This window comes from Mytilus trossulus, chromosome 3, assembly GCF_036588685.1.
Source record: "Mytilus trossulus isolate FHL-02 chromosome 3, PNRI_Mtr1.1.1.hap1, whole genome shotgun sequence".
Taxonomy (NCBI): domain Eukaryota; kingdom Metazoa; phylum Mollusca; class Bivalvia; order Mytilida; family Mytilidae; genus Mytilus; species Mytilus trossulus.
Genome location: NC_086375.1, coordinates 33,208,498 through 33,235,409, shown reverse-complemented (window position 1 = coordinate 33,235,409; position 26,912 = coordinate 33,208,498). Strand labels below are relative to the sequence as shown.

The 26,912-nt window shown below is 31.0% G+C and overlaps 1 protein-coding gene across 1 annotated transcript; it reads left to right on the top strand.

Annotated features, from left to right (window-relative positions):
• The first annotated feature begins 219 nt into the window (after positions 1 to 219).
• On the top strand, positions 220 to 26,121 carry LOC134711293 (mitochondrial 2-oxodicarboxylate carrier-like). Its single transcript, XM_063571821.1, has 8 exons — positions 220 to 417; positions 9,436 to 9,568; positions 11,868 to 11,997; positions 12,745 to 12,852; positions 19,828 to 19,989; positions 20,649 to 20,830; positions 21,871 to 21,923; positions 23,074 to 26,121. Exons 1-8 carry the CDS (start codon positions 324 to 326, stop codon positions 23,133 to 23,135), a joined length of 924 nt encoding a protein of 307 aa, XP_063427891.1. The 5' UTR covers positions 220 to 323; the 3' UTR covers positions 23,136 to 26,121.
• The last annotated feature ends 791 nt before the right edge of the window (positions 26,122 to 26,912 follow it).

Genomic DNA, 26,912 nt, shown 5'->3' with positions numbered 1-26,912 from the left:
CAAGGGAGATAATTGAATGTTCAGTGTAGATAAGATGCTTTGAATCAAATACATTTAATGCTGAAAAAAACATTTCTTCAACTATGATTAGGGATCAATAATTTTGTCCCAAAGAATTATTTTTCATTATAAGTTATTATGCACTTTATTCATGTTGAATAGAAATATCCTATTTTAATTGAATGACCAGAACAAAATAATTTGTTATGTTTTCATGTAGATCCAATATCAATTCACAATATTTATCAAATTAATTATCCCGGTTCAAAGGTTAATAAGTAGCACGCTATCACTGAAACGTGTTCCTTCATTCACTTCTGAACATGACTGCGGCACCAGAAACCGTTGAAATGACGGTGAAACACCACAGCCCAGCTAAGTTAGGTTTAATGCAGTTTCTGGCTGGTGGTTGTGCTGGTGAGAATCTATTTAACTTTTGAAAGTTAAAAAAAAAATCATATGCAATGTATTTGACTATTTTCTAAATGATAAATGCAGGAACCATTTTTGTAGCTTTTAAAATTAGGTAGGCCTGGACCCCTGCACCATGAGATCAGCCTCTGCTTTTATGTTACTTTTTAGAATGGCCATATCTGCACGACCTCACATGAGGGGACAGGTAGCCAAATTGGTATATACAGTGAAACTTCTCTAAACCGGTCCCTCTTAATACCGGTTCTCCCTTCATACCGGCCAAAACCGCAAGTTCCGGCCGGCGTGTATGTAAATAAACGGTCAGGTAACCTTATAAAACCGGCCACCCCTTTAAACCGGATACCGGCCGTTATTTGTGTATTTGTGTAATCAAAATCAATAAAATATCACCTCATAAAACCGGCCTTCTCATTTGTAATCATTAGTCCCTGTTATATAAACAAACAAGTTAATCCGGTCAATTAGACACATGCATGGCCACTGAGTAGTGTTCACCGGTCAATGTCAAATCAATACCCGAATAAATTATCGGTTGAGAGATTTTGATCTTCATCCACGCTAATCAATGATGAAAGTTAATTATCATTAAATGTTTTAGCTTGGCTACTTTACTTGATCATTTAAAAAAATTTTTAGGCTAATTATATAAATTAATCACTCACTTTGACTTTTGTAATTAAATCGTAATTCGTTATCGTCGGAATAGTATTTTGCAAGTTATTAAACCTTTATAATTAATTTAAAGGTGTGTTATTAGTTTGAGGTGTGATGATTTAATGTGTATGTATTGCTTATGGAATATTATATGAACATCGTATGGTACCGATGAATGGAGCATTAAATTTTCAATAATATGAGATATTGATATTAAAATTGTTTTGTTATATATGTAGCAGGAACAATTCTGCCTAAGATTCGGGGATGCGGACCACAGCTAATTCTAGTTTGTAAACTGATTTGCGGAAAACGACTGATGCCAAAAGTGATGAGCTGTAATAAATCTAAGTAAATAAAAACCAAAAACTGAAAACAATATATGATTTAATTAACAAAATACAACTTTTATTATGTAAAGTCAAAAATGTAGAAATGGAGCATTCAAGAACACTTCAATTTACCGTACTGTGGAGGCATGTAGCAAATGCACTAACCTATTGGTAACAGGTTGGAAAGCTTGGCTTTCCTTAGTGGGACTGAATGTCAGTCCTGAGAGGATTTAAAATATGAATCTAAAAGAAGTTATATAAAATATATAAATCTCTCGTAGAAGGTATCCAGAGAATTTGCAACGATGCAAATATTAAACTTTACAATTAAGATAAATGTCTCTAAATAATGATTTCAAAAAGCAAAAGCTATGCAATTTAACAAATATATACTGAATAAGCTTCAAGTAAATTATCAACTTAAGAAATATGAAATTTATAGTTTTAAACAAGGGAAATAATTATGACATAATGATCCTAACTGCTACATTCCTCCCCCCTAAGACAAACAATAAATTTCATAAATAAAGTGCAAACTGAAATGTCTATCAAATTCATGTATCTGCATCAATACGCACACAAAATCCAAATGTCAGGATCAAACATTAAACATTGAAGCACGGGAATGTTCAAGGAGATCGCAACACTAGTCAGATACCCTCCTACTCCCTTCGAAAACAAATGTAAATGAAATAACATTTGAAAATTTGGTTTATCAAAAGTCTATCAACGTTCACCAGATAAAACATCTTTCAAACACATGTCATTATATCCATTTTAAACTAATGTCACTATTTAACGCATACACAAACACATCCGAATCAGCTTCATCTGTTAACGGACGCGACTTTAAGTCCTCTTGGTATATAGGTTGGCCTCTGAATCAGTGGTACAGCATATAGGGTAACAGCACAGCTAACGGTTGAAATCCAATATGAAAAGTTATACCAGGCAATGTCCACCAATGTTGATCTCACAGTGGCACATTTGACGCGTACCACCGGGTTCTTTACTGCATGCACTCCAACGTTGTTGATAACGGTAACACAGACGTTGTGCCACCGGAGATGGATCGGGTCCATCTGTATGCAAGGTTCTCAAAATAAAGTTGGACGATGCCCAACTGTTATAGCAAGGTTCTCAAAATAAAATGGACGATGCCCAACTGTTATAGCAAGGTTCTCAAAATAAAATGGACGATGCCCAAATTTTGTGCAAATTTCTAAATTATGGATCAGATCCATCTGTATGAGCTAGAAGTGTTCCTTACTTTAAGCTTAACGTTCACTCTATTGGTTTCTGCCATGACAAAAGTCAAGAAGTCGGTCTCCCGTAAACTCTCTAAATAATAAATATTTAGCTAGAGATTACAATCCAGACAAACAAGTAACAACTCATAAAACAAGCCAATTCCTACTAAAACTAGCTGACAGTCTACACTTAAAACTACACAGAAGATCAGCCATAATTAAGTCAATTATGAAAATGAAGAATAAAACAAGTTGGGATGTGAAACATCCCTCCCTTTGAAAAATATAACCAAACAGTAAAAAACAGAGACGCATGACACCTCTGAGAACATTGAAATAAACCTAAAGTAAAACTATAAATATACAACACAATGTAAAAACAAATATTAAACAAAGGTTACACAATCTGAACTACAATTATCATTCTTTAACATCCCGCCTATTACTGAGATCTCTGCTTGACTATCTGCAGACCTGTAATCTCTAGAATGACATATAGAGGACGTGTTGGAACACTTGGACCTGACATGACCTAACTGATGACATTTAAAACATCTCTTTGGTTTACGTTTTCTTCCTGATCTCAATCGCCTCCTCAAGATATTAATTAAAATTTCAAAGCCGTTATGAACAGAACTACAACAAACTGAACTTTCTGACTTATCAGTAATCTCAGGATCACCAGAAAAATGAACAGCTTCATATTCAATAGCTAGTGATACCGCCTCGTCTAAACTATGAGGGTGCTTAAATGTGACAAATTTAGCCATCTCAATATTCAAAAATGATGTAAATAAGTCAATAAAATACGAATCCAAATCAGAAAAATTATCAGGATAAGCCTTATGAGCTAGTATCTTAAAACGCTGACCAAAATCAGAAATTGTTTCCTTTTCTTTCAAGCTGCAAACTCGCAGTTGAAATTTAAAATATGCCATCCTCTCCTTAGGATTGAACCTCTTAATGAGAACATTTTTCAAGCAGTCATAATCATATAACTGTGGCCTCTTTAAAAAACGTAAAGTAGTTTGAGCATCACCTCTCAAATTCATTATTAACTGACATGCCATCTCAAATTCATTCCACTGATTCCAAAGAGAAACTGTCTCAAAATGAACAAAGTAATCTGTAATATCAATGCTGATACCATCAAACAAACAAGGTTTTACTTCAAACCTTATCATAACTGAATAAACATTTACAAAATGAATCAAACTAGGAAAATAAAAAAACCCAGAAATAACTATTCAAAACTGCTCTGAGTTAGGACTGACATATCAAGTATCACCATCAATAACTGACTCAAATGTCTGCTCCATTTCTTATAAATAATTTGGTTCAGTTACAAACCAGAAATAGTTGCTATATAATTCCACACCCCACCCGCACTACCAAATGTAGCAGGAACAATTCTGCCTAAGATTCGGGGATGCGGACCACAGCTAATTCTAGTTTGTAAACTGATTTGCGGAAAACGACTGATGCCAAAAGTGATGAGCTGTAATAAATCTAAGTAAATAAAAACCAAAAACTGAAAACAATATATGATTTAATTAACAAAATACAACTTTTATTATGTAAAGTCAAAAATGTAGAAATGGAGCATTCAAGAACACTTCAATTTACCGTACTGTGGAGGCATGTAGCAAATGCACTAACCTATTGGTAACAGGTTGGAAAGCTTGGCTTTCCTTAGTGGGACTGAATGTCAGTCCTGAGAGGATTTAAAATATGAATCTAAAAGAAGTTATATAAAATATATAAATCTCTCGTAGAAGGTATCCAGAGAATTTGCAACGATGCAAATATTAAACTTTACAATTAAGATAAATGTCTCTAAATAATGATTTCAAAAAGCAAAAGCTATGCAATTTAACAAATATATACTGAATAAGCTTCAAGTAAATTATCAACTTAAGAAATATGAAATTTATAGTTTTAAACAAGGGAAATAATTATGACATAATGATCCTAACTGCTACATATAGTTGCATTTTATTTGTTATTCCTGCAAAATAAAAAATAATAAAGATACAAATGATGTTTTAATATTTATTTCATAATCAATTTAGAATACAAAGCTAAATTTACACAACAAAACAAACTTAATGCTTGAGGTACAATACATGGTAAAAAAAACAAATGCACACATATTGAAGGGAAGTAACTCTTGTTAATTTCAAATTCATTAAACCGGCCACCCCTGAAAACCGGCCGAATCCCGTGGTCCGACGGGCGGCCGGTTTTGAGAAGTTTCACTGTATAGGTAAATAGGGACACTGTATTAAATGACTTGGTATATGAACAGGGTAATGACTGTTTATATAACCAGGGTAATGACTCGGTATATAGAAATAGTAATGACTTGGTATAAGACAGAGCTATTATAATTAGTATAAAGACAGGGAAATGACTTGGTATATATGAACAGAGTGACAACTTGGTATACATAGACAGAGTGACAACTTGGTATACATAGACAGAGTAATGACTTGGTATATAGACAGGGTAATGACTTGGTATAAGACAAAGTAATGAATTGGTATATAGACAGGGTAATGACTTGGTATATAGACAGGGTAATGACTTGGTATATAAACAGGATAATGACTTGGTATATAGACAGGATATTGACTTGGTATATAGACAGGGTAATGACTTGGTTAGTATACATGGTAATGACTTAGTATATAGACAGAGTAGTGACTTGGTATAAGACAGAGTTATTATAATTAGTATATAGACAGAGTAATGACTTGGTATATAGACAGGATATTGACTTGGTATATAGACAGAGTAATGACTTGGTATATAGATAGGATAATGACTTGGTATATAGACATGGTAATGCCTTTGTATATAGACAGAGTAATGACTTGGTATATAGATAGAGTAATGACTTGGTATAGACAGTGTAATGACTTGGTATAAGACAAAGTAATGAATTGGTATGTAGACAGGGTTATGACTTGGTATATAGACAGAGTAATGACTTGGTATATAGACAGAGTAATAACTTTGTGTATAGACAGAGTAATGAATTGGTATAGACAGGGTAATGACTTGGTATAAGATAAAGTGATGAATTGGTATATAGACAGGGTAATGATTTGGTATATAGACAGGGTAATGACTTGGTATATAGACAGGGTAGTGACTTGGTATAAGACAGAGTTATTATAATTAGTATATAGACAGAGTAATGACTTGGTATATAGACAGGGTAATGACTTGGTATATAGACAGGATAATGACTTGAAATATAGACAGGATATTGACTTGGTATATAAACAGGATAATGACTTGGTATATAGACAGGATATTGACTTGGTATATAGACAGGGTAATGACTTGGTTAGTATACATGGTAATGACTTAGTATATAGACAGAGTAGTGACTTGGTATAAGACAGAGTTATTATAATTAGTATATAGACAGAGTAATGACTTGGTATATAGACAGGATATTGACTTGGTATATAGACAGAGTAATGACTTGGTATATAGATAGGATAATGACTTGGTATATAGACATGGTAATGCCTTGGTATATAGACAGAGTAATGACTTGGTATATAGATAGAGTAATGACTTGGTATAGACAGTGTAATGACTTGGTATAAGACAAAGTAATGGATTGGTATGTAGACAGGGTTATGACTTGGTATATAGACAGAGTAATGACTTGGTATATAGACAGAGTAATAACTTTGTGTATAGACAGAGTAATGAATTGGTATAGACAGGGTAATGACTTGGTATAAGATAAAGTGATGAATTGGTATAAAGACAGGGTAATGATTTGGTATATAGACAGGGTAATGACTTGGTATATAGACAGGGTAGTGACTTGGTATAAGACAGAGTTATTATAATTAGTATATAGACAGAGTAATGACTTGGTATATAGACAGGGTAATGACTTGGTATATAGACAGGATTATGACTTGAAATATAGACAGGATATTGACTTAGTATATAAACAGGATAATGACTTGGTATATAGACAGGATATTGACTTGGTATATAGCCAGGGTAATGACTTGGTTAGTATACATGGTAATGACTTGGTATATAGACAGAGTAGTGACTTGGTATAAGACAGAGTTATTATAATTAGTATAAAGACAGAGTAATGACTTGGTATATAGATAGGATAATGACTTGGTATATAGACATGGTAATGTCTTGGTATATAGACAGAGTAATGCCTTGGTATATAGACAGAGTAATGACTTGGTATAGACAGGGTAATGACTTGGTATAAGACAAAGTAATGAATTGGTATATAGACAGGGTTATGACTTGGTATATAGACAGGGTAATGACTTGGTATATAGACAGAGTTATGACTTGGTATATAGACAGAGTAATGACTTGGAATATATACAGAGTAATAACTTTGTATATAGACAGATTAATGACTTGGTATAGACAGGGTAATGACTTGGTATAAGATAAAGTAATGAATTGGTATATAGACAGGGTTATGACTTGGTATATAGACAGGGTAATGACTTGGTATACGACAAGTTAATGAATTGGTATATAGACAGGGTAATGATTTGGTATATAGACAGGGTAATGACTTGGTATATAGACAGAATAATGACTTGAAATATAGACAGGATATTGACTTGGTATATAGACAGGGTAATGACTTGGTATATAGACATGGTAATGACTTGCTATATAGAAGGGTAATGACTTGGTATATCACATGTATATAGACAGGGTAATGACTTGGTATTTTGACAGGATAATGACTTAGTATAGAGACAGGATAATGACTTGGTATATAGACATGGTAATGACTTGGAATAAAGACAGAATAATGACTTGGTATATTAACAGGATATTGAATTTGTATATACACAGGATAATGATTTGGTATATAGACAGGGTAATGATTTAGAATATAGACAGGATATTGACTTGATATATAGACATGGTAATGACTTGGTATATATACAGGGTAATGACTTGGTTTATAGACAGGATATTTACTTAGTATATAGACAGGATAATGAATTGGTATATAAATAGGATATACATTGTATATAGACAGGATAATGACTTGGTATATAGACATATAGTTATGACTTGGTATATAGACATATGGTAATGACTTGGTATATAGACAGGGTAATGACTTGGTATATAGACAGGATATTGATTTGTTATATAGACAGGATATTGATTTGGTATATAGACAGGAAATTGTCTTGGTATATACATGTAGACCCTGGGTAAAGACTTGGTATGTAGACAGGATAATGACTTGGTATATAGACAAGGTAATGACTTGGTATATAGACAGGATATTGACTTGGTATATAGATAGCTATAGGGTAATGACTTGGTATATAGACAGGGTAATGACTTGGTATTAAACAGAGTAATGACTCATGGTAATAACTTGGTATATATAGACAGGATATTGACTTTGTATATAGACAGAGTAATGACTTGGTATAAGACAGAGTAATGACTTCATGGTAATGTCTTGGTACATGAATGTATAGACCATGTAGACAGGATATTGACTTTGTATATAGACAGAGTAATGACTTGGTATAAGACAGAGTAATGACTTCATGGTAATGTTTTTGTACATGAATTTATAGACAATGTAGACAGGATATTGACTTGGTATATAGACAGGATAATGACTTGCTATATAAAGACAGAGAAATTACTAGATGTAGTGACAAAGTAATCATGGTAATGACATGGTATAAGACAGAGAAATGACTAGATGTAGTGACAAAGTAATCATGGTAATGACATGGTATAAGACAGAGTAATGACTAGATGTAGTGACAAAGTAATCATGGTAATGACATGGTATAAGACAGAGTAGTATCTTGCTATATAAAGACAGAGAAATGACTAGATGTAGTGACAAAGTAATCATGGTAATGACATGGTATAAGACAGAGAAATGACTAGATGTAGTGACAAAGTAATCATGGTAATGACATGGTATAAGACAGAGTAATGACTAGATGTAGTGACAAAGTAATCATGGTAATGACATGGTATAAAACAGAGTAGTATCTTGCTATATAAAGACAGAGAAATGACTAGATGTAGTGACAAAGTAATCATGGTAATGACATGGTATAAGACAGAGTAATATCTTGCCACACATTTTAAAACAAGAATTATTTGAATCTGGAATATTTTTAAATACTGGAAAATTGATAAGAACATTTTAGGAAAACTTACCAAATAAAGAAGGGTTAGCCTAGTACTGGTGCTGAAATATCATTGCTAGTAACAACCCTTCATAGTTGGGTTAGTTTTCATCATACACTTCTTATCAATTTTCCAGAATTCTTGTTCCAGATCATTTAATTATTTCCTTGTGTTTAAGTTTGAGACTGAGATAGGTACCATACATGTTCATTACATTGTTATATATTAGATAAAGCAAAATCATTTAGGCATTGGATTCCTCTTCACTACTTAAGACAAAATGTCAGTAAGAATGCAATAAGCACATTTCTTTTTAAATGAAATATTGATGTTTCATAATTGTGTTACATAGAGGATACATTATATGTTGTAAAACAAATTTCTCCTGAATTCTTTACTATCAATAATAAAAATGATAAAATGTGGTTTTTGTCCAGAAAAGTATGCATTTTGATATATATATTCTGACATTTTGAGGAATTGAATTTTAAACGAGAAGAGATTTGATTTCATTTACAATTAATTGGACCCATAGTTCATGTAGTTCAGTATTTGTTTTTCAGGCTTTGTGGAGGTATCCATAATGCATCCGTTAGACTTAATCAAAACAAGATTTCAAATACAGAGAGGACCAGATGATCCACACAGATACACCTCACTAGCAGATTGTTTTAAAAAAATGTACAGACAAGAAGGGTAAATTGATATTTTGGTGATTGTATGTTAAGGGGCCAGGTGTGGGATTTTCTCAATGTGTTAAAGACCTATTGGGGGCCTTGGCTGTTTTCTGCTTTTTAGTCTGGTTGTTGTCTCTATGACACTTTCCCCATTTCCATTCTCAATTTTAATATATTCATTTGTTTCTTTTTTATAAATGAAAAATATTCTTCTATGTAAGTTTATAATGTAACATGTGTAAGATCTGTTACTTTGGCATAATATTTTTAAGGCTGTATCTGTATTTTGTTGTCCTTAATTAATTTTTCTGAAGTTGTGTTCAAATTTATTCATGATATTAAATTCATATCTTCTTCGCACTCTAACTTTAGTAAAAGTGAATAGAAATCTATGAAATTTTAACACAAGGTTTATGACCATAAAAGGAAGGTTGGTATTGATTTTGGGAGTTTTGGTCCCAACATTTTAGGAATTAGGGGCCAAAAAGGGCCCAAATAAGCATTTTCTTGGTTTTCGCACTATAACTTTAGTTTAAGTTAATAGAAATCTATGAAATTTTGACACAAGGTTTATGACCACGAAAGAAAGGTTGGGATTGATTTTGGGAGTTTTGGTTACAACAGTTTAGGAATTAGGGGCCAAAAAGGGACCCAAATAAGCATTTTTCTTGGTTTTCGCACCATAAGGTTAGTATAAGTAAATATAAATCTATGAAATTTAAACACAAGGTTTATGACCATAAAAGGAAGGTTGGTATTGATTTTGGGAGTTTTTGGTCCCAACAGTTTAGGAAAAAGGGGCCCAAAGGGTTCAAAATTAAACTTTGTTTGATTTCATCAAAATTGAATAATTGGGGTTCTTTGATATGCCGATTCTAACTGTGTATGTAGATTCTTAACTTTTGGTCCCGTTTTCAAATAGGTCTACATTAAGGTCCAAAGGGTCCAAAATTAAACTTAGTTTGATTTTGACAAAAAATGAATCGGTTGGGTTCTTTGATATGTTGAATCTAAAAATTTACTTAGATTCTTGATTATTGGCCCAGTTTTCAAGTTGGTCCAAATCGGGGTCCAAAATTAAACTTTGTTTGATTTCATCAAAAATTGAATAAATGGGGTTCTTTGATATGCCAAATCTAACTGTGTATGTAGATTCTTCATTTTTGGTCCTGTTTTCAAATTGGTCTACATTAAAGTCCAAAGGGTCCAAAATTAAACTTAGTTTGATTTTAACAAAAATTAAATTCTTGGGCCTCTTTGATATGCTGAATCTAAACATGTACTTAGATTTTTGATTATGGGCCCAGTTTTCAAGTTGGTCCAAATCAGGATTTAAAATTATTATATTAAGTATTGTGCAATAGCAAGTCTTTTCAATTGCACAGTACTGTGCAATGGCAAGAAATATCTAATTGCACAATATTGTGAAAAAGCAAATTCTTTTTTAATTAGAGTTATCTTTCTTTGTCCAGAATAGTAAGCAAGAAATATCTTATTGCATAATATTGTGCAATAGCAAGATTTTTTTTTGATTGGAGTTATCTTTCTTTGTCCAGAATCAACTTAAATCTTTGTTATATACAATATACAATGTATATTCACTTTTTACTACCAACTGATAAATTTAAATAATAGTTACCATTCAGTGATAACAAGCAGTTTTTTTACATCTTAATGTTTTATGATGTATTTAAATGAGTATTTATTGTTGCAAACTCCATTAGAATATTTTATTTGAGATTAGTTTTGGAATAAGGGAAAGGGGGATGTGATTAAAAAATTGGGTTCAATTTTTCTCATTTGAAATTTCATAAATAAAAAGAAAATTTCTTCAAACATTTTTTTTAGAGGATTAATATTCAACAGCATAGTGAATTGCTCTAAGAGAAAACAAAAATTTTAAGTTCATTAGAACACATTCATTCTGTGTCAGAAACCTATGCTGTGTCAACTATTTAATCACAATCCAAATTTAGAGCTGAATCCAGCTTGAATGTTGTGTCCATACTTGCCCCAACCGTTCAGGGTTCAACCTCTGCGGTCGTATAAAGCTACGCCCTGCGGAGCATCTGGTTGGTATTAAATTGTCATAGATTTTTTTTTTGTTCAATGCAAAAATATGCAATCGAAATTCCTCATGTCATATAAGAGAACTACATGGTGAGGTTATATATAAACAAGAATAAGGTCTCCCATTTCTTGGTAAGCCATTCATTTTTATAAAGAAGATGTGGTATGATTGCCAGAAACCTTATGCTGAACAAAATATAAGTACATATAGGTCATAGATAAACATTACTATGTTTACTCTTTTTCAGTGCCTTATCCTTTTATAAAGGTATATTACCACCGCTGTGTGCAGAGATGCCGAAGAGAGCTGTAAAATTCTTCACATTTGAGCAGTATAAAACAATGTATTCATATAATTCATTCTTATCTCAAGGTGTGGTAAGTAACATGTATTTTAATAAAGAGTGTATTTTTATACCAGATCTTCAGCAATTTTTAAAGGTAAAATCAGTAAAGTTATTTTCTTGTAGACAAGATACATTTGACTCTATGGAATACATATGTGCACAGAAATTAAATTTGAAACGTGTTACCAAATCAAAATAAAAAATGACCGAACGGTTAAGAATTAACGTGATGAACACATGTAACAGAGTTTTGTTAATGAAATAATTTGAAGTTGTGCCTCATTTCCCGATGTTTATTTTGTATTTTTTAACATTTCTTGGTTTTTGAATAATGTCAGGTGTGTAAGGATTGTTTGGTGGTTTTCACCTTTTTCATTTTATTGAAATATAATAAGTAGCTCAGGTTAGAATATCATGAATACCAGTTAAGGTGGTACCAAACACCTTGACTAAAATTAATTTTTCGTCTTTAATTTTCATAAAATTTTGACTAAATGTTTACTTTGACCGTTTTACAAAAATATGAAAATGTAAAAAAAAAAAGAACCACACACTTTATCTTAAAAATTTCATTGGATAAATAGCAGTTTGAAAAACACTAATTTTGATCATTGAGAAGCTTAATATTTCCTTTTAATCAATAGAACATGATTAAAATGTTATGATTATTTTATAGAGTTACCTCCCTGTATTGTTATGTACCACCTTAACCAAGGATTAGTATAGTCTTACAGTTATATTGCCTTAACTGTAATATAATTTCCTACATTTATTTCAGGTATTTACATTGGCAGGTCTTTCATCAGGCCTCACAGAAGCTGTCATTATAAATCCTTTTGAAGTGGTAAAAGTTAAATTACAATCAGAAAGGGGGACAATTTCTCAGGTAAGAAGAAAATATATTTCACTGTAATTAATTATGCAAATGTTAAAACAAAAATCACCAATTGATATATGTTTGGTTGAAAAGATTCATTAGAATTGTTACTTTTTTTTTTTGGATCAATTGATATTGTGAAAGGACAAAGCACTAAAATTAGGTTCATTATATTTATAGTTTATAAAAATGAAGATAAAGTATTTATTTTAGTTTAATTGCATAAAAATGGAAAGGTGGTATTATTGCCAATAAGACAAATACCCACCAGGGTCCAATGGAAGGACATAAACAACTATAGAGCAATAAAGGGCCTTCAACAATGAGAAAAAAAAGAAGCACTGCAAGAAAAAATGTGAAACAATTCAAAAGAGAAAACTAAGTCTAATTTATAAGCAAACAAACAAATAATACAGTCATCAACTAAATGATTGTCAGGCTCCTGACTTGGGACAGGACTCAAATAAAAAAACTTTTTTCAGAATCTGTCTTTTAATTACTGATGATTTATGATACATATATACTAAAAATCCTATGTGTATGATTGATATTGGCAGCTATTAACCTTTCCAGTCAGTTATCTCATAAATAATAAAAAGCAAAAATTTCTGAATTTACTGTAAGGGCTATTCCATTTAAATGTTTGTTGAAGGGTAGAAAGGTAAGTTTAATTTTTGAATGTGGGTCATGTGTCTTTTTTAGCTCACCTGGCCCGAAGGGCCAAGTGAGCTTTTCTCATCACTTGGCGTCCGTCGTCCGTCGTCGTTAACTTTTACAAAAATCTTCTCCTCTGAAACTACTGGGCCAAATCAAACCAAACTTGGCCACAATCATCATTGGGGTATCTAGTTTTAAAAATGTGTGGCGTGACCCGGTCAACCAACCAAGATGGCCGCCACGGCTAAAACAAGAACATAGGGGTAAAATGCAGTTTTTGGCTTATAACTCAAAAACCAAAGCATTTAGAGCAAATCTGACATGGGGTAAAAATGTTTATCAGGTCAATTTCTATCTGCCCTGAAATTTTCAGATGAATCGGTCAATCGGTTGTTGGGTGGCTGCCCCTGAATTGGTAATTTTGAGGAAATTTTGCTGTTTTTGGTTATTATCTTGAATATTATTATAGATAGAGATAAACTGTAAACAGCAATAATGTTCAGCAAAGTAAGATCTACAAATAAGTCAACATAACCAAAATGGTCAGTTGACCCGTTTAGGAGTTATTGCCCTTTATAGTCAATTTTTAACCATTTTTCGTAAATTAAAGTAATCTTTTACAAAAATCTTCTCCTCTGAAACTACTTGGCCAAATTAATCCAAACTTGGCCACAATCATCTTTGGGGTATCTAGTTTAAAAAATGTGTGGCGTGACCTGGTCAACCAACCAAGATGGCCGCCACCGCTAAAAATAGAACATAGGGGTAAAATGCAGTTTTTGGCTTATAACTCAAAAACCAAAGCATTTTGAGGAAATCTGACATGGGATAAAAATGTTTATCAGGTCAAGAACTATCTGCCCTGAAATTTTCAGATGAATCGGTCAATCGGTTGTTGGGTTGCTGCCCCTGAATTGGTAATTTTGAGGAAATTTTGCTGTTTTTGGTTATTATCTTAATTATTATTATAGATAGAGATAAATTGTAAACAGCAATAATGTTCAGCAAAGTAAGATCTACAAATAAGTCAACATGACCAAAATGGTCAGTTGACCCCTTTAGGAGTTATTGCCCTTTATAGTCAATCTTTAACCATTTTTCATAAATCTAAGTAATCTTTTACAAAATCTCCACTGAAACTACTAGGCCACAATCATCTTTGGGGTATCTAGTTTGAAAAATGTGTCCGATGACCTGGCCATTCAACCAAGATGGCCGCCACGGCTAAAAATAGAACATAGGGGTAAAATGCAGTTTTTTGCTTATAACTATGAAACCAAAGCATCTAGAGCAAATCTGACAAGAAGTTAAATTGTTAATCAAGTCAATATCTATCTGCCCTGAATTTTTCAGATGAATTGGACAACTGGTTGTTGGGTTGCTGCCCTCCAATTGGTAATTTTTAAAGAAATTTTGCCGTTTTTGGTTATCTTGAATACTATTATAGATAGCGATAAACTGTACTATTATAGATAGCGATAAACTGTAAACAGCAATAATGTTCAGCAAAGTAAGATCTACAAATAAGTCAACATGACCTAAATGGTCAATTGACCCCTTAAGGAGTTATTGCCCTTTATAGTCAATTTTTAACAATTTTCATTAATTTGGTAAATATAGTTCTCTGTTACTAATGGGCAAAGTTCATGATAGATATAATTGTAAGAAGCAAAATCGTTCAGTAAAGTAAGAACTTCAAACACATCACCATCACCAAAATACAATTTTGTCATGAATCCATTTGTGTCCTTTGTTTAATATGCACATAGACCAAGGTGAGCGACACAGGCTCTTTAGAGCCTCTAGTTTAGTATTCTTATATTACCATTATGCAAAATTATCTAAAAAGTGGTTCTTAGTTGTAAGGATATTAAGAAAGTCCCTTCTTACCCTTCCACATACATTTTAATGGAATGGCCCCAACAAAAGTTTTAATTTTTTCTTCAATATGTGCAACATTATTACTTTTGTAGACAAGACAAAGACAAATACTTTATTAGAGTCTCACCTCAAAATTGACATACATTTATACATTTATAAAATTACAGTAATATTTAAAACAACATGAGCCACTCTAAAAAGAGTTATGAGAGACTATAAAATTTCTACAAAACACATTATTATCTACAATTATATAAAATACCTTTTCTTTTTAATAATACATCATAGCAGATTTTGGCTAAAAATAACACACATTTTCATCAGTGAATAAAAATTTGAATTTATCATCATCAGACAAATTAACAAAATCACAATTAAAAGAGCTAGCATCATAGCATGTCTAAATAAAATAGCTCGTAAATCTGCATATACTGGGCAGTTAATTAAGACATGTTTCTCATCTTCAATAATGTTATTTTTCTTACATTGCTCATTAAAACATAATCTATTGTCAACCATAATGCCTTCATATCGGCTAGTTTCTATTCTCAGAGGTGCAACACCACATCTAAATTTAGCATATGCACTCTTATATTTTCCAGGCATATTAATACATAAATATTTTTCTTTATTAAAACATTGCTTAAACATTCTATACGTTCGCAATTTACTTCTTTCATTGTACATTAAGTCAGAGTACCACTTCTCTATATATCTACAAAAATTTTCCTTTTCAATTTGTTTAATTGTATTTTTATCAATAGAAAAATCAGTATTACATAAAAACTCAATATCCATTTCTTTAAATTTCACATTGACTCTATAATTCCAATTTTTAAATTTACTATTACAGCATTTATTGCCCCATAAGAAAACCTTTTTATTAGCTCACCTGGCCTAAAAGGCCATGTGAGCTTTTCTCATCACTTGGCGTCCGTCCGTCGTTGTCGTCGTCGTCTGTCGTTGTTAACAATTTTTCAAACATCTTCTCCTCTGAAACTACTGAATGGATTGGAATGAAACTTAGCATGATTGTTCCTTAGAGTATCCTGCACAAAGTGTGTGCTTCGATTTTTGATCCGTCAAAAAACATGGCCGCCGTTACTTAAAATAGAACATAGGGGTCAAATACAGTTTTGGCTTATATCTCAAAAACGAAAGCATTTAGAGCAAATCTGACAAGGGGTAAAAATTGTTCATTAGGTCAAGATCTGTCAGCCCTGAAATTTTCAGATGAATCAAACAAACTATTGTTGCTGCCACTTAATTGGTAATTTTAAGGAAATTTTGCAGTTTTTGGTCATTATCTTGAATATTATTATAGATAAAGATAAACTGTAAACAGCAAAAATGATCAGCAAAGTAAGATCTACAAATAAGTTAATATGACAAAAATTGTCAATTGACCCCTTAAGGGGTTATTGTCCTTTATTGACAATTTTTCACAATTTGTTCATCATATTTGCTAACTTTAAAAAATCTTCTCCTCTGAAACTACTGAATGGATTTGGATGAAACTTAGCATGATTGTTCCTTAGATTATCCTGCACAAAGTGTGTGCTTAGATTTTTGATCCGTCAAAAATCATGGCCGCCGTTACTTAAAATAGAACATAGGGGTCAAATACAGTTTTTGGCTTATATCTCAAAAACGAAAGCATTTAGAGCAAATCTGACATGGGGTAAAAATGTTCATTAGGTTAAGATCTATCAGCCCTGAAATTTTCAGATGAATCAAACAAACTATTGTTGGGTTGCTGCCACTTAATTGGTAATTTTAAGGAAATTTTGCAGTTTTTGGTCATTATCTTGAATATTATTATAGATACAGATAAACTGTTAATAGCAAAAATGTTAAGCAAAGTAAGATCTACAAATAAGTCTATTTGACCAAAATTGTCAATTGACCTCTTAAGGAGTTATTGCCCTTTAAAGACTTTTTTCACAATTTGTTCATCATGTTGACTTACTTCAAAAAATCTTCTCCTTTGAAACTGCTGTATCAATTTCAGCCAAACTTAGGCTAAATGAGATTTAGAGTTTCAGAGTATCTAGTATAAATTTTATATTTCATTTCCTTGTATGTCAAGAAACATAGCTCCTATGGCTAAAATAGAACATAGGAGAAAATGATTTTTTTTGGCTTTTGAAGAAAATATGACGATTCAAAGAACATTTAAATAAATTGAAAAGCCAAAATAATCATTGATGAGAGATTAAACCAAAAAAAATCAGGTGAGCGATTCAGGCTCTTGAGAGCCTCTTGTTAACTCTACAATGAGACATTTTAGTAAGTCTCGACCATAATCTAAAAATACATGTCCACTGAGATATAATACTGGGCATCCAACCCATATCTCCATATAAGGCTAAGTTAGGGGTGTATTTACCCACACCCATAAAAAATCTCATTGCTCTATTTTTTACAGCATTAATACAAGAAAAATCCTGGTGACCCCAAATTGAGGCACCGTATTCAATTACAGACATAACAAGTGTATCAAAAAGTTTTGTAAATGTATCAAATTGAAAACCTCCATTAGCTTTACATTTAGCTATTAATAAACCTAATGACCTACTTGCAGATTTAGCTACTGCCTTAGCCATACAATTGTAGTCTAAAAATTCTGACAACAGTAAACCTAGATAAGTATAACTAGGAACAATTTCCATATCATTATTATTAAGTACAAAAGTAAAATTTGTCTTTGGTGTAGACTTAGTTCTGAAATGTACAATTTTTGATTTCTCTAGATTTACAACTAAATCATTTTTACAACACCATATATTTAAAGTATCCAACATTTTTTGTTAGATCTTTCTCATTTTCTGTTATAAATACAAGATCATCTGCATAAAGTAGTACACAAATTTTTTCATCATCAATTTTTACTCCAATATCTAATTTTTTAACTTCATCTACAAGGTCATTAATAAAAATGTTAAACAAAATTGGAGACAGAATACACCCTTGTTTCAAACCACATTTAACCTCAAACCAGTCAGTAAAATTACCATTTACTTTTACACATGAATATACATTTCTATAAAGTGAAAAAATAGCATTTAACATTTTACTACTTATACCTAAATTTTCCAATTTACCAAAAACCAAATCCCTGTTTATCCAGTCGTAAGCTTTTTTAAAGTCTATAAATGCTTCAAATGTTGATAATTTACGCAATTTACGTGTTTCTATGACAGTAGTCAAAGTAGAAATAAGGTCTATAGTATTTCGTCCCTTTCTGAAACCATTTTGTTCATCATGAAGAAAATTAAGTTCATCAAGTTTAACGGTTAGACGAGAGTTTAATACACCACAGTAAAGTTTATAAGATACAGGAGCCAAAGTTATTCCACAGTATGCCATAGGGTCTCTTGGATCTGCAGTAGAGCTCTTTGGAATCGGAGTAATGATTCCTTTCGACCATAAAGCAGGTATCTTACCAGAGTCAAAGCAAATATTAAAAATTCGAGTTAAAGCTAACAATGCAGTTTGATTCTTATAAAGTTCAACCGTAATTTCATCACAGCCAGGTGATTTACCATTTTTTGAAGACAACAGTACATTATACACTTCTTCATATGATATAAAGCTATCAAGATAATCATCATACACATTTTCATTACTTTGAATATATTCAACATTATTATGATTATTTCTATTTAACATATTAGAAAATTCACATTTCCATTTATCTAATACTACATTTTTATCACATGATACTGACTCATCACCTAATTTCACTTCCATTGGGATAAAACTTCGGCGTTCACTACCAACTCCTATTTTACCAATTTTCCTCCAAAATTCCTTTGGATTATCACAAGACTTTATTAAATCTTCTTGTAAGGAATACCAATATTTTCGTTTAGAACTTTGAACGGCCTTATCGAATATCCTACGTTTATTCACAAATATATGTTGCAACTCCCGTTTATTACGCTTAATTTTACATTTAATCCACACTTTTTCGGCTTTACACACTTCATTCCACAATAAAGTAAGTTCCTCATTCCACCATTCTTTTTTACACCTTCTTCTTTTATTAATATTAAATCCAGCCGGTAATTTATTACACATTTTGGTTTTAACGATTTTCACAAAATTTTTATACATATTATCAATATTACTTTGATCGGCAATTGAATTTCCTAAAAAAACAAATAGCATTATCAATTTCAGCGATAGTAGATTCTTGACACAACCAATCTTCCGGTAAATTTCTTGTATCATATTTTTTCTTTGTCTCAGAAGTTCCTCTTGTCTGTGTATTTATACAGCAATTTGAGTCAAAATTCAAGGTAAAATCCCAAGTTAGTAATGAATGATCGAGCATAGCTTTCTTCAAGTCGTATTTTCCCAATGCATTGATTTGTTCAACTATTGTATTGTTGCAGTGTTTTACTGATAGATAAACTGAATTTCTTTTTCTGAATGTTTTAGCAAAAAAGTACCTATGCTACAGCAAGAGAAATAATCAATCAGCATGGTGTGAGATATTTTGCTGGCAAGGGAATGACAGCAACCCTAGGACGTCATGGTGTTTTCAATATGATCTACTTTAGTTTTTATCATAATGTTAAAGGCATTGTTCCACAATATGAGGTAATGTCTACACCTTCTTTTATCAAATCCTAAAGAATAAAATTCAGCTCTATGCAATGTTGATTGTTATTAGTTTTGACAAAGCTCTCCCTTGTATTCTTACATTTTTTACCTCTGAAATTTTTTCTCAAAGCATTACTGATTGATGTTTATCAGAATAGATTTAAAAATACCAAATAAGGATGTAGCAGAAAACCGCAATCTATTGTTCAGTTGGAATGTAGATTGAATGATTGATTTATTTATTGAATAATATGTTGTCTATATTTTGGATGATAAGATGTTAAAACTGAAGTTAAATATTCTCTGTTTTGTACAAAATTGACAAATTTAGTCAGATATTGATTTTTTAACTCACAAGGTACCAATCCACAGGAAGACATGCATTATATGAACAGAAAGAGATGTGGGTTATACATCTTTGCAGCAGTAACTAAAAGACATACAAAGATATCCAAGACATCCTACTTAGACACATGATTCTGAGCTTACAAGTCTTTACAATTTACTTTGAATTTTGAAAATTATTGTGTGATTTTGAAAGTATTTTAGCCAATCTGAATACAAAATAGAATAAACAAAAACAATAATTATTTATGATTCCAGTGATACTTGTGACTTTAACAAGGTTCTGTTTAATGAATTATTTTCTTTTTCAGGATCCAGTTACAGAATTCTGTAGAAAGTTTGTGATTGGTTTAATTGCTGGTACTCTGGCTTCCTGTATAAACATTCCATTTGATGTTGCTAAGAGTCGTATCCAAGGACCTCAACCAGTACCAGGACAAATTAAATATAGCAGTTGTTTTGCTACTATGCTTACAATATATAGAGAAGAAGGGTAATGATACTCTTTTATGTAAAGCAATGTAATTCTCCCTGAAAAAAACCATTCAGTAAATTCACAAATATATATTCCATATAAAGCACTACATGTGTTATCTAGATACTTTGTCAAGAAAGCAATTAGTATAATGAATCATTCAGGTGAAGACATATATCATCAGGATTAATGAAAATCTGTGTACTTTAAATACACAATTAACCATAATTAATGTTCTATACTAATGTTAATAAGGCCGGGATAAGGTACTGGTATTTGATGTATCTATCAACAAATGTATATTTAGTCATAAAATTTAGTTTTAAGAAAAAAATAAGAAGTTATTGTGTCAGAGGTTTTTATACGACAGCAAAATATATACAAAATTTGGTCATATATTGTTATCAGGTCGCCAGCATAGTGTGAAGACAGATGGTTTCCGGTTAATAACTTTAGTTTTAATTAATAGAAATCAATAAAATTTTAACTTAATGTTTGTAACCACAAAAGAAAGATTTTGGTGGTTATGGTCCCAAAGGTTTACGAATAAGGGGCCAAAAAATATATATGCTTGATTACCTCCCCAACACTGCTTGAAAATTATGTATAAAGAAATGATGATTCTCTTGAGATGATTAGCTATAAATTTGTTTTTAGAAGTTAAAAAGAAAATCTTTTCAATTTTTTTTTTAGGGGATTAATATTCATCAGCATAGTGTACTGCTCAAAAGCAAAAAAGGTTTTAAGTACATTAGACAAAATTCATTCTGTGTCAGAAACCTATGTTTCAACTATTGAATCACAATCCATGTTCAGAGCTGTATCAAGCTTGAATTTTATGCCCATACTTGCCCCAACTGTTCAGGGTTGGACTTCTGCAATCATATAAAGCTGCATCCTGGGGAGCATCTGGTTATCATTGTAAATATAAATGTGACCGGGTGAATTAAAAAAACAAACATGACTATTTACACAGTTTAAGACTACAAAAAATAAAATAATTTGAATAAAATTGGTCTACTATATCTTATTTAATTAGTTGGAAAATATATTTTCAGATATCTTGCTTTATATAAAGGACTACTTCCAAAAGTATTACGATTAGGACCAGGTATGTAAAGTAGATTTTACTTCTCAGTTGGAAAATAATTGGGCGTGTGCTCAGCATGTTGAGTTATTGAAAAGTAATTCAGTAAAACAAAAGATGACAAAGTAAGCCAGCAGAAGGACCAATTTTGTTGACTGATTAGAAATCACATTGCTCTTAAAAAAAATAGATAAAAGTATATATATACATCTATATATAACATGCAAATTTTCAATCATTAAGTAATTGTTATGGTATATATCAGCCTCACAGCTAAATCTAAATGTTTTGGTATATTCACTGTTCTCTCTCAACAATAACTTCAAACAAATACTACTACATAATGTGACATACAAGATTTTTTTATGAATCCAGAAAATGTGACACATCAAATACCGATTTTGACTGATAATAAGTTTGTTGAATTATTTGTCATTGCTGATTTCTGCAGAGTTTTTAATACATGTAGCAGTGTTTAAAAATCATTGAGGTTTTCTCAAACAAAATTGATAATAAATATTGAAATTGAATTTTATTTTAAAAATGTGAAGCATCTGCAAAGATGAAGGAAAGCAGTAAAAAAAATGTTCCTTTAATTATTTTAGTTAGATTTTTTTCTAAATATAACCATCCAATAATCCCTTTTTTTCCAAATACATGTAGCACATTTAAAATAGAACTTAGTTAAGATTTGGTTAAGATTCTTCATCTTATATTAAAAAATAAATCATTGATCTATTAAATGATTCCTGTAGAGTCCGGTGGATTTTTTAAGTTTTTCATCATCATGGATTTATATAATGCGAAAAAGGTAATATTAAAGAGTGTAGTAATGGGAGTACTTTCATGATGAATAAAGGTTAAAATTCTTGCCAAATGAGGTTAACGGTAATTTTTGGTGCATGATGAAAAAATTTACACTTTGTTTTAGACGATAAAAAGATTGACTGATTTTGACGTATCACGTTAAATTTTTTCAAAAATGAAGCTAACCATTATTATTTGAGACCTCTGATGAATCACAATATGGATATTTTGATGAATCACTGTAAAATTTTAATCAATTTGATGCTAATGGTAGCCAAAAATGACTGTTTGACGACTGACGGAAAGGGCATTACTATCCTCATTAAATGCAGAGTGTAATTTTGTATTTTATAAATTTCTTTTCCAGGTGGCGCCATAATGTTGCTGGTCAATGAACATGCATTTGAATGGATGAAAAAGAACTTTTAGAGATACAGTGATGATATGGATGAACTATGGGCTTTCATTTACACTAAAAAAAACTTTTTTATTGTAAGAAAAGTTTAATATAATTTCTACTTGTACATTTGTGTGGAATTGCATTTACTTATCTTAAAATGTTTTTGTAATTGGTAGCTTTTATTATACTGCAGGTGCAGCAAATCCAGTACTTTTTGTAAGCAGTAGATTTTATATCATAGATACAATTGTTAAGAGTTTATACTTAGTACATACGTCTCACAGAACACTTTGTAAATTTTTTGTAATTTTCATTTATTCTGAGCATAAATGTTGACATAGGGTCTGTGAAAAGTTTATGTTTTTTTTTTTTAAATTGTCCTTTATTACTCAGGATCATGAAAAAGCTTCATTTTTATAATTTTATTTTGCTAGCCCTAAGAAAGGATACAGCAAAAACCTTTACCACCACACTGAGTGCTACATCAATTATTTCCTATATAAAAACATACTTTTGGACATTGTTTCCTTTCTTTTCCTAAAGTCCTAAACGTTATTACCTGTAATTGGTATTCATTTTTTTTTGGTATTCAGTTTTCATCAAGAGAAGGAGATATAAACAGTAGACAGAATATTTATTTTTATTAAGATAAAGAGCGAAAAATATTTTAACATGCTGTGAATTTAATACATCTAAAACTTGGTAACTATATTTCTAGGAAACTTGTAAAAAGGTGAAACATTTTTGTCATGATTTAGTACAACCTGCAAAACATAGCCATACTTCATCTTGGAAGTTTTTTCAGCAACTGTCAAGATAAAGAACAACAATTAAATTATTATTTTTTACTATGTCCAGAAATTGCTGTCTCATGTATTTTCAATACTATATCTTTTATTTTCTATTTTAAAGATTGTTATCCATGTGATATGCGAGAAAAAATATACATAGTGCTGCTTTTGCTTCTGAGCATAGCTGATCATGTTGTTGTTTTGTTCATTTCCCGTATTCAAGATTTACAAACATATACATGTAGATAGTATTCAATTGTAACTGGCCTTTAAGTGTTCGTCTATTCAATCAACTGTGTCGCCTAGTGTTTTCAAAGTTCAAGATTGTATCAATCATATTCAATCGTTACAATGTCCTATTCAATCTTTAAAATCATTTGAAAATGTTGATCCATTTCATTCAATGAACTGTATCTTCTGATGTTCAAGGGTCACAATATATCTTAACTATTGAGGTTTTGTAATTTTGATTTTAACAGATTTTTAAGTTGACAATCAATGTTAAAATTGGAAAGTCCCTTATCGACTGGCAAAATCAAAAGCTCAAACACATCAAACAAATGGACAATCAATTAATTATTAATTTTTATTGTCCTGATATGCATAACTTATTTTCCGTGACAAGATTTTTTAAACACCAAATTCATCATTGCATCACCTAGATAAATATTGTTCAAATTACATTCCAAACATGGGAGATAACTCACAGTTAATGTGTAGTTTAAATTGATTAAAGCTTTTGTAGTCTTCATCACTATACATGTACCAGAGACATAAAATACATATAATAAAATTGTATTATATTTCTCTGCATGTACTTAGTTATAACCACCAAAATCAGTTACTTTATGATGATATTATAATATCATTTTTTTTTCAATTTTTGTGTTTATTGCTGTGAGCATTTATTAAATTTCAGTGTATGTGTAGATAATATAATATGATTATTATTTCTGTATTTTAAAGGCAGCAGTTCTTAAAATGTACATACATTTTACTTACAATATTTTTATTCTAAAAATAGAAATTGATTTAGTTTAGTTCACAAGATTAGTATCAGCCTTAAGACTATTTCACTTTGATGTTTTGTACTAAATATGTTTAAAAAATGGGTGTTTTAAGAGCCATTACTTGAAGCACTGGACAAAGAGAGATACACAATGTACATGCAAACATCTTTAACCATACTTAAATTACATCAGCTTCTTTAAAAAACATATATCTTGGGGGAAAAATAGTTCATGAGGCTGTTGTTCATTTGTCCACCTGCAGTTTTGACAGTCACACCATTAGCTCTTTGCATGGTAGTTGTTGTGGACAGTTTAGTATCTGTTTTATCAAATTTCTGTTAAAGATAAATATTTGAAGAGTTACTTTTTTTATAACGGTTTTTGATTGGTGTGTTGTTGATATTGTTTTTGTTTTCTTTTTAGGTGGTTTGTTATGTTATGCAATCATATCTTTGATGATTGTTCAAGTTAAATGACTGGGTTTTTTCTTAATGAATATCTTTAATTTAATTTTGTTCTATCTATTTATTTATGAGCAATACCCTTTGTTTTGTTTTTATTTGTATTTATTCTAATACACACAATGTACTGGGTTGTTAAAGTTGTAAATATTTTTTTAGAGAAGAATAAAATTATTGTGATATTTTATAGGTCACTCAGATATAGATGTGATAAAGCCATATTTGTTATGTTGTTAAAGCTATTTGGAACAATATTTTTTTTCAATTGATATTGTATGATACTGTATAATCATTTTGAATTTAAAAAAGATTTGCTTTGGAAATTTATTTTATTTATTGCATGCAGAAAATATTTTTCAAGAAATGTAATTTATATCAAAGTTTTTGAACAATATGGTGAAAATATCTGAGTTATTGTTGAAAAACTTGTAAGCAAAGTCTATTAAATAGTGTAAGTGTAAGAGTGAGTCACAGATTTGTTAGGAATATTAGATATAAATAAGTCAGAGAATTGTGACTAAAAAGATAGGTCTAATTACTATACATCTTTTAGTTTAGATATATAAAGATTTTTTTGCTTTTTAAGAGATACTCACTGAGTGTTCAACTATTTCATTACTACATTTACACGGAAAATATAGAGATTTGAGAATTTGTTTATATAAGAAATGCAATATTGTTTTGATATTTTAAAATTTAGTATACACTGTATTTTAATGCCTGACTATTGATATTAAAGGGGAATTAAACATCTTTGAACTTTATTATTATGGAGGGAAGTTAACAGATTCATTCATCATGGATAATATATTGATTGATTGTTGATGTTTAACACCACCTTCAGTACTCATGGCTATATATATAGTGGTAGTCATAATTCATTGTTAAGGGAAGCCAGTGTCAAGAGAGAACCACTGACCTTCTGGCAATTAAGTTTGGAGTAGAAAGCACCTGCCTGGAGCAGGTTTCAGTTCACAACTACAGTGTTATAAAGTTTGTGACTGATGTAGATGTACTAACTTGAATCACTAGGCCATAGTTAATACATACTGTGACATTTGTTTTTATTTCTCTATGGGGTCCAATTATTTACATTTCCTACAGGTTATGTTGTTGATTTATCTAGCAGCACTGTCCTTCTTGATTGACCTTTTTCTCATTATCCTATGCCTTCATTACATTGACATATTTTTTTTTAAATTTTAACATTATATTCAGCCATTTGGTCAAAAGAGTTGTCTCTCATTTTAACAGTTGCTCTGATATATTATTAAAAGTTGGGTTTTTTAATATTGGTCTACTTTTCTCACTGAAATTTGTTCATTTAATGTATTTCAACTGAATTTGAAGATTAGACAAAACTGTAATCAGTTGATTCAGTAACAATGACAAGAATGACCCTATCATGCTAAGAATTGTATTGTTGTTACATCAATATCTTTGGAAGGATATGTTAGATAAGCTTTATCAAGACAGCCATGTATCTACACAAATTTATCCAAGTATAAATCTGAAGGTGGTTATAATTAGCTTTTAACAACCAA